At 51.2% G+C, this 12,175-nt stretch overlaps 1 protein-coding gene across 1 annotated transcript in view; it reads right to left on the bottom strand.

The window, feature by feature from the left end:
* TRABD2B (TraB domain containing 2B) overlaps positions 1 to 12,175 on the bottom strand; it is a 249,270-nt gene that overhangs the window by 228,836 nt on the left and 8,259 nt on the right. Inside the window, exons 4-6 of the mRNA XM_027771341.1 lie at positions 11,887 to 12,166; positions 11,601 to 11,689; positions 8,929 to 9,489 (exon numbers count right to left, since the gene is read on the bottom strand). Of these exons, the coding sequence (XP_027627142.1) occupies positions 8,929 to 9,489; positions 11,601 to 11,689; positions 11,887 to 12,166 (930 nt within the window). The remainder of the gene's footprint in view (positions 1 to 8,928; positions 9,490 to 11,600; positions 11,690 to 11,886; positions 12,167 to 12,175) is intronic.

The raw sequence follows: 12,175 nt of genomic DNA, 5'->3' as shown, positions 1-12,175 counted from the left end.
GAGAGGGGGGGGGGGGGGGGGGAGGGGATTTTGTTCACAAGTAACAAATGAAGAAGAGAAAACAAAATTTATCCCAGGATGGAGAGCTATAAATCCAACAAAGACCAGTGGAAGTGACAAAGTCCTGACTAAAGGGACTGCCAACAATGCCGCACAGTACTGAATGTGTCTCAGGTGGGAAGTCGGAGGGCTTTCTGTGAATACAGAGGCCAAGACAAAGTCCCTTTTTAGCATCCAGAGCTGCCAACACTCCAACCACAGAATATACCACAAAGCCCCAACTTCAGAACTGGATCCCATTCGGCCTAATTTTGTAATCAATTGTGAGCTGGGTTTGAATCAGAAAAGCAAAGGCTGCCTGGGTAAGAACTGCAAAGTAAAATATGTAAGTGCTGAAAGGATGTCATAAAGGGCCATAAAGAATTCCATGGAGGAAAGAAAAATACATATGTGGCTGGGTCATTAAGGAACGCTTTGGACCAAGTCTTTCCAGGCCGATCAGATCTGAGAGCATTCTAGGAAGACTTCTTGGAGGAGGTAGAGCCATTGAGCTGAGCCTTAGGAAAAAAATCTCAGGATTCAGAAATAGAAGAGAAAAGGAGGAAATTCCTGGACAGGGAGGGGGCCTAGCACAAGCAACAGTGTTTCCAAGCTTGGGGCAACAGTCTTGTGTGCCAGCGGATATACTGCACAGATTTAAAAGCCTGCGGATCGTAGAGGCGCTGCACGGCGAGACAGCTTGGCAGTCACTGAGCAGAGCTCCGGGCTGGGCCACCGGCTGCCTGTGGATTAAGTGGGCGGACAGAGAGCCAGTGATGGGAGATAAAAGGGAGTGAAGTGGATAATATTTAGAACAAACTAGGCGGGAAAGGACGTCAGCAACCAAGCTGGCAGGCGGCAGCACGGGCGTGCAGCGCTCGCCGGCATTCTTGTTTCCTCCCCAGGAAAGCGGCATTAGCGAGACCTCTTCCTGGCTTTGAGAGATGTCCAAATGGGAACGATTAACAAAGGCACGCTCCCATTTTTTCTCCCCGTCACAAAGTGCGTGGCCAGTCAGGCGTTCTCTCTTGGGCCTGGGACAGTTGGGCGGGTTAGGGGAAGGAGATCGGACAACAGGTTTGCAGATGGGGCTTCTTGGAGTTGCCAATGCTCAGATTTTAGAAGAGGTGTCTATGAGCTAAACCTTTTTTTAAATCTAAAAGGCTAGGATTTCGTGACGTGAAGATTCTTCAAGTCCAAAGAGGTGTCTGAGCTTGGTGTTCTAAGTTTTCACCATTCTGAGAGTTCTTGAGCCTCAGAGTTTGGGCTTAGGGTTGGAGATTCTCAGCCTGGAATTCTCCTTGCTGGGAACTTCTAATTCTAAGACTAGAAGATTTGATGAGAACTTGGTCACCCCAGTCTTCAGGGCCTCGCTGTCTTCAGATAGGGGTGCTTAAGCCATCCTGTGCTCCCGAGTTTGTTATCCCCCCTACTGTTGGATAATACATGAAATGTTAAGGCCTGAAAGAACCAGGTCTCGGGGAAGGCATGGCCAGAGCGTGCTGTTGGCAGCAGGGGCTTCACAAACGGCCGTGTGAGCACAGATAGGAAAACGTATGAAGGGGTTCCACACTGACGCAGGGGTCTGTGGTGATTAGACCCAACACTTGTGTGGGTTCTTGTCTGACACTTATGAAGAATTAGAAATGTGGACAGAGAGGAGAGTAAGTTTACTACAAAAGAGTAAAAGCTTTTAGTGACTTGGAAGGGGAAGCCCGAATGGATCTACCTAGGGGTAGGAGTGGCTCAGTTATATGAAAACTATTTTTCCTAAAAAGTTGAAAAAAGGAAGAAATAAACTATATGAAAACTCCCCCCTCCAAGGAGATAGCAAGAAAAAAACTTCCTTTTAAGAAATGCCAGTACAGGTATATTGTGCTTCTAGGGAGTTTTGAGTTAATCATTGTCCTTGAGTGGACAGTTTTCTCAGGACTATAGTTAATTTGTCTGTTTCTAGCCTCGTCAGCAAATGGTTCTAAATTTTAGAAACCCAAACGAGGATACTGTTCAAGGTTCTTCCCTTTCCTGCTCTGGAGAGATTACACTCCAGTAATAATATGAAAAGTGTCATTATCTTAAGCAGGCTGCAAGTGGCTTTCTGCGTAAGGCAGTAGTGAGAACTAATCATTCACTTTTAGTGAGAGCAGTAAATGATTTTTATTAAAGGCTTGACTGTAGTGACTCCATCTTGTCTCATATTCCCTATTCTGTGGACGCCCTACCCTATCTACTTAACCAGAAATCTCACTCCTGTCTCAACACCATGGGGTGGACGTTTGTGGAACAGCTCCCAGCTGGAGGGAGGCTCTGCGTGGAGGCACAGTAGGTGTGGCAGGCTGCAGACGTGCAGGTTAACAGTCGGGCTAAGAAGGCCAGTCTTCCTGTCCAGGGTCTGGAGTCCATGTGGTGCAGTCTAAGCCAGCCTGTGTTTAACCCAACATGGCACTCCGCATGACTTCTGGGGACAAAAAGGCTTCGTGTGGTCTGAGGTCTTCCAGGGGTGCTCTGCTGTCTCAACTTCACTCTCTTCACTCTAAGGAGGTTCACAGGAGGGTTTGATGGTGTGGACTTGGAGGCTGCCACAGTGGCTCAGGGAGGGCTGAAGGACCCAAGAATGGCCATTCTCGGAGGACACAAGATTAGAGAATGGTTCTGGAAGGTGGGCCCATAGACAGAGGGAAGAAGAACAGGGTCTCTATATGAAGTGTGGGGGACAAGGACACAGGAGAGACTGATATTCAGGTACTCTGTGCCTTGGTTTCTACAGCTATAAAAAGAACCAACAGGGCCAGCCTGTAGCCTAGTGATTAAGGGAGCCAGATCCCACCTGGCTGACCACACAGTTCAAATCCTGGCCCCAGTGGCTTGAAAAACATGCCAGAGTCATGTGTATGTTTGCACAAAATCCCAACAGGATGAAGAAATGGAAAAGGGATTGTGACATGACCAGGCCCCATAGAGGGGTTCTCTCTCTTGGGGGGATTCTCTCCCTCTCTCTTTCTCTCTGTCTCTGGCAAGAACATACACCCTCTGACAATTAAAATAAAACAAAACAAAAAAATCAGGCATAATAATACCCACTTCTCAGAGTATAAAAGCAATGTGAATTCTCAGGTAATTAACTCCCTTCAGGGAAAAGCTGAGCTGTTCCCAGATCCTGCTCTGGCACCCTACCATAAGGTGCTCTGGTTGAATGAGTGAGGAAATAAGTGAGAGGGAGGAGTCATAATGAGGAGAGGACCCAAGGCTGGGTGGGAGTCCAGGTGACGGTGCTGCAGCGAGCTAGGGCTCTCTCTGCTCTGCAGATGGACAGGAGGATCTCCCACCAGACCCAGAAGGCTCCTGACAGGTGGGTATCAGCAGAGCTCACCATAGTCAATCCCACTTGCCCCTCTCAACTGCAGATAAGTCAATCACAAGATCTCAAGGTGGGTTGGGCCAGGCCCTTCAAGATCTGGAATGAAAAATAAGTATCATACAAATCAGAACTGGGCTGACACTGGAAATTGTCTAGCCCAGCACTCTGGTGGGATAGAGTGAACAATTTAGAACTGGATAGGAAAAAGAACTGGCCCAAAGTTACTGGCAAGGTAGTAATGGGGCCAGAATTAGAGCCCGGGTTGTATGTAAACTATCCATGCTATGGTCCAAATATATGTTTCCCTGTAAAATTCTTATGCTGAAATCTAATTCCCAAGGTGGTGGTATTAAGAGATGAGACCTTTCATTTTTTGGGGGGAGGGGGATTAGAGTAAGAGGGCAGAGTCCACTGCCCTAATGAGTGGGACTAGTGCCTTTATAAAAGAGGCCTTAGGGGGCTTATTTATCTCTTTTACTACGTGAAGGCACACAGAAGACACACTCTATGAAGAATGGGCTCTCACCAGACATCAAACCTGCTGGTACCTTGATCTTGGACTTAACAGCCTCCAGAACAGTAAACAATAAATTTCTGTTGTTTTTAAGTTACCCAGTATAAGGAGCTTTATTATCCCAGCCTGAACAGACTAAGATAACCCAAATGGTGATCTTGATATTGTGTGTACTTTTAGGAAGGTGTGGAGCCCTTAAAGTTCAAGAAAGGGGCTCTGTATGTGGTTTATGCTATCTTTCTTTCTTCATTCATTCATTCATTCAATCAATAGCGTTAGATGGTGGAAGGGAATTAGGAATGGTCACATTGTGGTTTTTGACCATTTGGTCATGAATTCATTCCTTCTTCAAGTACTTACTGAGCACTTACTAATACCCACCGACCTCAAGGGTCTATAGATTTAGGAGCTCTGATTATGAACCAAGGAGGCATTTCTTTCTTCACTGTGCAGACTTAACCTTTGCACTGGTCCCTTGGGAAGCTGGGAAAGTATTCCTGGGAGGGAACTGGTACCCAGAATGTCTTTGGGAACTCCTGTTTAGAAGTTCAAACCCAATTCAGAAACCAGGGAGAAAAATCGCTTTCAGTACTTTTCAATTCTCTCTCTTTTAATTTTTTTTTTTTAGAAAGAAAGGATTTTCTCCCACTCAACACACACACACACACACACACACACACACACACACGCTTCACCAGATAACACCGTCTGACTATTAGAAACAAAAAATTAATTTGTCTTCTCACTGCCTAAAAAGCATGGGCGTTGGCAATGAACACATCTGAGTTTGAATCCTGAGTGCACGTAGCCTGCCCACACACACACACACACACACACACACACACACACACGCTTCACCAGATAACACCGTCTGACTATTAGAAACAAAAAATTAATTTGTCTTCTCACTGCCTAAAAAGCATGGGCGTTGGCAATGAACACATCTGAGTTTGAATCCTGAGTGCACGTAGCCTGTCCATGTAATCATGGCGAAACGACTTAACCTTTTCAAGTCTCATTTTATTGTCTTTAAACTAGATGTGATAATAAACCTTATCACATCTGTGTAAGGGTTAGAGATAATGTACTTACAAGGTTTAATGCAACACCCTGTGCAGAGACAAAGCTCAATAAATGATTTTGCAATTTCTAACTCCCTAGTAGACTTACAGAGCTTTACATTTGGGACAGACTTAGCCCCAGAGTCTAAGAGCTAAATTACACATTGGACAGGTAATGCCAGCACGTTTGTTAAGATGCAGTAAAGTACAGAATGGCGGGGCCCATTTTTTCTTCTTAGACTACAAAGAATCATCTGCCTAGAGATCTCAACAGGTGCCCCCAGCAGGGGTGAACTGGGGGAGAACTGAGGCCCCCTACAGAGCGAAGTCCTGGTAGCCAGTACCACTCCCTGGAAGCTGCAGGCAGAGGTGACAAATCTGCAGGTCCTAAGACTGTCATAGGATCTGGACTCAAGGCTCAGTGGCAAGGGAATCACCTTCACCTCTCTCCACTCTAGCTTTACTGTCCAGCAAAGGATGGACAGTGGAACTGGCTGTGGGAGAAGGACATGGTTGCCTCCCGTGTGGCCCTCTCTTCCCCTGCCCTGGAGCCAGTCTGGACTCTGCCACACACAGAACCAACACCAAGGTCGTTGTTTTACACTCTCGTCAACTGCGCACATGTAGTATACCTTCTTGTGTCCTTACAAAACCAGCTCAGCATTGGAGGGCTAGTAACTACCAGCCCATGGGATCGACAGGGACATCGAACTTTGCTGTAGATTACACATGAGTCATTGATTCTAGTCTCAGGGCTGGGACTGAAACCTGGAAGTAAATCTCCTGTCTCCAACCCCCTGTGCCGAGCTCTACAACATATCAGAAACACCTTCAGCAGACCCACTTGCACCGTCCCCACCACAGCCTCACAGCTAAAGGAAATCAGCCCCTCAGAAATACAGGTTTAAGCCCTCAAGCCCTAAAGGGTAGACAGAAACAGCAGAAAGAATGGAAGGAAGAATGACAGGAGGATACTAAATACCCGGGCAGAAGGCAGTCTTAGAAACGGCATGGGGCGGCAGGAAGAGCACGCTCTTCATCAAGAGCCCGGCAGACTGGCTCTGATCCTCATTAGCCATGTGACCTTGGGCAAGTCACTCAACCTTTCTGTGTGCCCACCTTAAAAAGCTATAGGGTTGTTACGAGAAGTCAACAAAACTGGGAGAGCATGTGGAGCCTTCTGCAGGGTGCCCAGCACGTGGAATTGATTAGGATCATCCTATGGAATGTCAGGGCCGGAAGGGGCTTGAAAGATGACCTAAGCCTGGTGTCTCATTTCACAGACAGAGAAAACAGGGCTCAGAGAGAGGAACTGACTTGCCCAAGGTCACATAGCAGAGTCATGGTGATGTCAGGTCTATCACCTCTATTTATTTTGAAATCAAAGACCAAAACCTATGAATAGACCTGATCTTCCAAGCTGCATGAGGGTAGGAGGAAGATTGATCAGTGGTTTCTTCACTCACGAAGTCCTAAACCGTAAGCTTGCTTTCTCCACTTAACAAACAAAACTGTAATATTTCTGCCCAGAAAAATATAAATATGGAAATTTTTAAAACAACAAAATTAAAACTAAAATCCCAGGCTGGCCTTAACAAAAAAAAAAAAAAAAAGGACTCCTTTAAGCCTTATTTTTTTCCCGCCTTCCTCTCTCACTGCCCCCCCACCCCAAATATTTTGCAATAACAGTAATGCTGCAAGGAAAGAAAAAATAAAAATCCGATGCACTTCACAGATATTTTGGTACAATAATGCATCACAGATGTTCATATCAGACTGTGCACGCGCACATGCAATTTTCCTTAGAAGGCTGTTGCATTTCTGACTTTGGGTTTGGGGATCCCTAATGACCCCATCTGTCCAGGCTCCCACATCCCACCCTTCCCAGTCGGTCCAAGGCTGCCCAAGGGGATGGAGGGCAGATTTCATCACCTCTCTCCACAACGATAACAGGACAAATTGGCACAGTCGGACACTCTGGCAGGTGGTGAAGGGTGTGCAGATTAGGGAACCAAGAGGAGTGCTGTTTTCTTTTGTTTGGGACTTGCTTTCTGCAGCCCCTTCGAGGTGCTGGACCCAAGGACAATTTTAAAAGCAGCCCGGCTGGTGATGGGGTGGGTGCATTTTTGAAACAGAGATCGGAGTCTGTTTGATCTTCAAACATGGGCTTTGGAGACTGTCAGCAGGCTCCTTGCTGGCCGATGAATGGCTCTCAGGAACTTTTCCTAAAACATAACCTCACACACTTTCCAGCAAATGTTTTCAACCTACCAAAGCCGTCACTGGGTTGAACAGCAGTGTTTCCAGACCCCGAAGAAAGATAGTTCTGTTGTTTTAAGAGAGACAGATTAAAGCCAGGGGCTGTTGAAGCAGAGAGTGTGTATGCTCCCCTCAGTCCCTGTCAGATTCCTCTCTGGTTGGTACAAAGAGGGTGTTGAGAGTGATGGTGGATCCCCCACCTCCCCAACCTAAAAAAGATATCGAGGCCAGACGTGAGGCCTCTGAACAGAGAGGCCTCCCACAAACCTGCCTCCAGAATGAGAGGGGCGTGAGCGCCGGGGGGCCGCCACAGATAATATCAGCTCCCGAGGCTGGCAAGGGAAAAGTCACTTCAGAGGGAGAAAGCCGCTATGTTCAGAGGACTCAGCACTGGGCCAGAGAATACACAGGATTTTCCCCCGTGGAGAAGGAGTCCGGCGTAGTCAGAACCCTGCGGGGCGTGACTAACTGCCCCAATATTCCTGCCACCGGGGCCCTCTGGGTAAGGACTGCACAATTATGGGAGAGCCAGCAGGAGAACCGACAAACCCGCCTTTCATTTGGCCGGCAAATCAATCTAGCTTCTTACCTCCCTGGGGACAATATTGCATTTCCCCTGGAAAAACAAAGGCCAGGGATCTCGGAAGGGGGATCGGTTTCTGCCGCTGTTTCCCTGGTGAAGAGCCTGCAACATCTCGGGAGCAGAGAGCAGGTCTGACTGCAGGAGTAGTTTCTGGTGCGGACAATTTATGGGGGCCGTCTCCTTCATGCGGAGCGTGTTTCTGGGCCCTCCTCTCACATAGGGCATCAGACCAAGCCCCATCTTGGGGCCCCTTGCTGGAGCCACCAGCGGGGACTTGGAGCTCCCATCCTGGGATTGACAGACCGGTTCTCAAGGCACAGATGTGCCCTCATTGTTCCCAGGCCTCAGAGTTGAGTTTGGGGCTGAGTTGTGAGTGACCTCTGCCCATGGAGACAGGGTTTTTAATGACATTTCTCTGGATCAAGCCAGAGACTTTAAACCTCTTAAGCCCCTCCCTTCTCCCTGCCCCCACTCCCTCCTGAGGTTCAGAAATCAGAACTGTCAACCTGTAAGCGAACACACTTCCCTGAAATTATTAACCCCAAAACTCTCCTTGCTGACTTACTTCCAGCCTTAGGGAGGCAGGCTCACGGTTGCCTAGTGCTTTGCAAAGGCAGGAGGAACTCCACAGTGCTTAACCTTAGACAGCAAACCCGTACTCCATGGGTGCCAGGTCCACGGCACCTCCTTGTCGCCCTGCCCCAGGAAGCACAGGAAGCACGTCTTCCTCTGTGCCTCCTCCACACAAACACACACCCGCTGGTCCATGCACACACAACAGCCTCCAGACGCCAGGGCCCGGGAAGGCCTGCCTCAAACTAGCAACTCCCTCTTTTTGTTTTTGATCGCTCAGATGCTGGGAGGGAAATTCCTTCTGCTCAGGCAAGCACAGCAGGTGGAGCGTGTATATGCCCAACAGGTAACGCCTCTGAAATCGGAGGGACGCCCAAAGTCTTCCTCCAAATTCTGGCATGCACACACCATTTCCTCACACCACCAAAGCAGCCAGAGTGGGCCCTGCAGTGGGGAAGAACCTCTCCTTTCGGGGAAAGGACCAGGCTGCCTGCCTGGAGGAGAAGGGGAGCCAGGGAAGGGGTTGGGCGCGCAGGCCTACCTGGGAGAAGTTGAGCCCGTTGAGCGGATGACACTGCTCCTCCACCCGCTCCACCGCGCCCGTGCTCTTCCTCATCTTCTCAGCCTGCTGGGCCAAGTAGAGGTCGAGCACCGGCACGCCACGCGAGCGCACGTCCGTCTCCGTGAGCGAGTTCACCATGAGCATCACCCACACGGGCCTCTTTCGCTCCCAGTTGCCCGCGATGGCGTTGAACAGGTAGTCGGCATACAGTCCCTTTCCCCGCTGGGCCGGCGTCATCCACGAGGGCATCATCAGCTTCACGTAGTCCAGGTGGCGCTTCAGGCGCCAGTAGAGCTCGCGGGGCAGCACGTCCTGCAGGTTCTCCCCGTGTGGCAGCAGCTGGCAGCTGGCCAGCGCCGAGATGGTGTAGGGGTCTGTCAGGTCCAGCTCGAAGTAGACGCGGGCGCTGGCCTGGAAGGCCGCCTTGGAGTTGTCCGGAATGAAGTCCCAGACACGAGTGTAGGGGACATGGATGGTGCCAAACAGGTAGGCTGGGGGGTCGCGTCGAATTGTCCACAGGAAGGAGTTCAGGTCCCTCTGCTGCAGGGGGTGAGGAGAGGGGGAGGCAGTGAGGTCACAGCCAACAGAATGGCCGGGCAGGGGAGACAGAGGCAGAGACCTACAGGTGTGTTAAAGGGCAATGGCTTTAGAAAAGACTCGTGTTCAAACCCTGGCTTTGCCTATCTTAAATGTATGATCTTGAGTGAATTCTGTCACTTTCCAGACTCAGTTTCCTGAAATGGGGCTGAAAGCAGCTGCCAGGGATTGTTGGGGGGATGGGGGGGGTTGAAGGTGCAGTATATGTACATCAAGCCCTCAGAGCAGCGCCAGGCACAGAGGAAGTGGGCAGTGAAGGGAAGCTCGTGTTACCCTTCGCTTTTGCTGTGAGTGCCAAGGGCTGCCACACCACCTGAGAATATTCATGCTTGGCCAAGCCAAACCTTCGCCCGTGGTGTTTCATGTGAAGGGTGGAGAGAGGGGGACCAAAAGTCCCACTCTGGCAAGACGGGAGGAAGTCATATAACTTTAAAATCCAACCATTAGAAGATACATGCCAAGAGCACTTTGAAAGCAGAACACCCATTAAAAATAGCACACCTATTTAAACAGCTACTTCCCATTCACTGGGGTGAATTCAGTTTTCTTTTTGGAGGGCAGGTCTGGGTGTAGGCTATGCTGCTCCACCAGCTGAGACAAGAGATGAGAAAGTGCTTTAAAACCTTCCAAGGTCAAGTCTCAGTGTCTGATTCCAGAAGAGAAGAGTCTATAGGATTAGTCACAAGAAATGTACATGTTCTGGGTGCTTTTCAGCTCCCCCCTAAAAATGTAAACCTGGTCTCTGACCCCAATTTTGTCATTTTTTATGACCTAAATTCTGACTAGGAGAGTGTGTGTGTGTGCGCGCGCGCGCGCGTGCGCGCGCACGCAGTGCATGTGGTGGTGGTAGTGGTGGTGGGGGGGGTAATAAAGGGACATTCAGTCAGGGATCACTTCTCCAGATCCAGATTGGGGCCAAAGGTAAGAGGCATGAGAAAGAGACAATCATTTCTCTCAGGAAAAGACATTATCTATCCAGAAAAATATCTCGAGTGCCCACTGGTCACTTGCAAGCTTGTATCAACCCATAACATTTTTCTCCTGATTCAGGCACAGACAAAAAGAATGTGTTGGGGTAGGTTTGGGGGGAGGGGGACAGTGTCTTACTTTACTAACAACCAAGACTGTAAATCCCAGCATGCTGCAGATAGACCCAGTGTCCCCAGCCAGTCAGCAAACTCCCCGTCTGAACACCAGGCAGGCAGCTAGAGGCGCACCTTGCCCAAGGTCAACGGACTGCCAGCACCAGGGCAGCCCAGGAAACCTTGTAACCATCCTGTTTCCTGGTCTGCTGGTCTCAGATTCCGGCTTATTGTTAACGCATTAATTTACACTTACAGGGAAGGATACGGAGGGAAATCAAGAGATTCCTTGACTGGGGAGGGAGGAAAACTAGGAGAAACAGCAATTACTCAACCCCCAAGGAAATATTAGGCCAGCAAGTCCTGGCATTTCCTTTTTCTCGTCTCTGGAATCTTCCCCCTTTTTATGAAATAGGGGCACTTGGCGGAGTAGGGGCCAGGGCTTGGGCTGCAGAAGGAGAGCGAAGCGGACCGCACCAGGGAGAAAGCTTGCCGAGGGCAGAGCGCGTGGGCAGGGAGAGGGAGGGAAGCCTGGGAGAGGGCAGAGTGTGAATGAGAAGGCGAAAGGGGTGGGATGGAAGTGGGAGAAGAAGGGCACGGAATGGCAGAGACAGAGTCAGGAGAGAGCAGAAGAGACCAGAGGGTAAAGGCAGTAAAGACATGAGAAAACTCAGCACGAAGACAGTCAGGAGGAGGCACAGAGAGAGGGAACGTCCAGGAGGACCGAAAGTCGAGGAGAGCCGGAGAGCGTCAGAGTACGCAGAAGGAACGCGAGAGAGCGAGCGCCCAACTGGGCTCCGGCTCGCGGCTGGAACCCGGGCACAGAAGCGAGGAAGGGCGCCCGAGGCTGTGCCCGGCGGACGGAGGTGGGGCGGGTGGGCTGAGGTAGGTGCGGGAGGCAGGACCCAAACCATCGGCCCCCGGGCTGTAGTGGCCGGGCGGGCGGGAGTGTCCGGGCAGGCGCTCGCTCACCGATCCGGGCGGCCGGCGAGGAGGGCGGCGAGCAGCGGCCCGGTCAGGGCGGCGAGCATCCTGCCGGGGCCCGCGGGGCGCGGGGGACCCTCCTGGGCGGCGCCCCCTTTAAGGGCGGGGAGCCCCCAGCTGGGCACGGAGTTTCCTCCGGAGCACCGGGCTCCAGCCGCGGGATGCTGGGAGCCCTCTGGGGCGTGGCTGGATGTCCCCGCCGGACCTGGGGGTCCCTCTGGGGCGGGGCTCCTTCAGTGAGAAGAGGGGGACCCTCTGGGGCGGGGCCCCTCACCAGGGAGCGCAGCCGGGTTGGCCGGTCCCCAGGACTCTGAGAGCGTGTGGGAGTCTTGGGGCACAAGGGGGTCCTGGAGCTGCGTCGGGGTCCAGCAGTGCGCGGGGGTCCTGGGGCAGTGCCGAGGTCCCGGGACGCGCGGGGGTCCTGGGGTTATGCTGGGCACCCGGGGCGTGCTAGGGTCCCAGGGGTGCGCGGCGCTCCAGGGGGCGCGCAGCGGGACAAGTGCGGCGGAGGGCTCGGCGGAGACGGGGGTCGGGTCTGGGGCGCCCGGCTGCCCCTGAGCCCG

The sequence above is a fragment of the Tupaia chinensis genome, unplaced genomic scaffold (genome assembly GCF_000334495.1).
Source record: "Tupaia chinensis unplaced genomic scaffold, TupChi_1.0 Scaffold000207_1, whole genome shotgun sequence".
NCBI classification, from domain to species: Eukaryota; Metazoa; Chordata; class Mammalia; order Scandentia; family Tupaiidae; genus Tupaia; species Tupaia belangeri.
The sequence above is the reverse complement of the archived record's forward strand: the minus strand, read 5'-3'. Positions and strand labels throughout refer to the sequence as shown.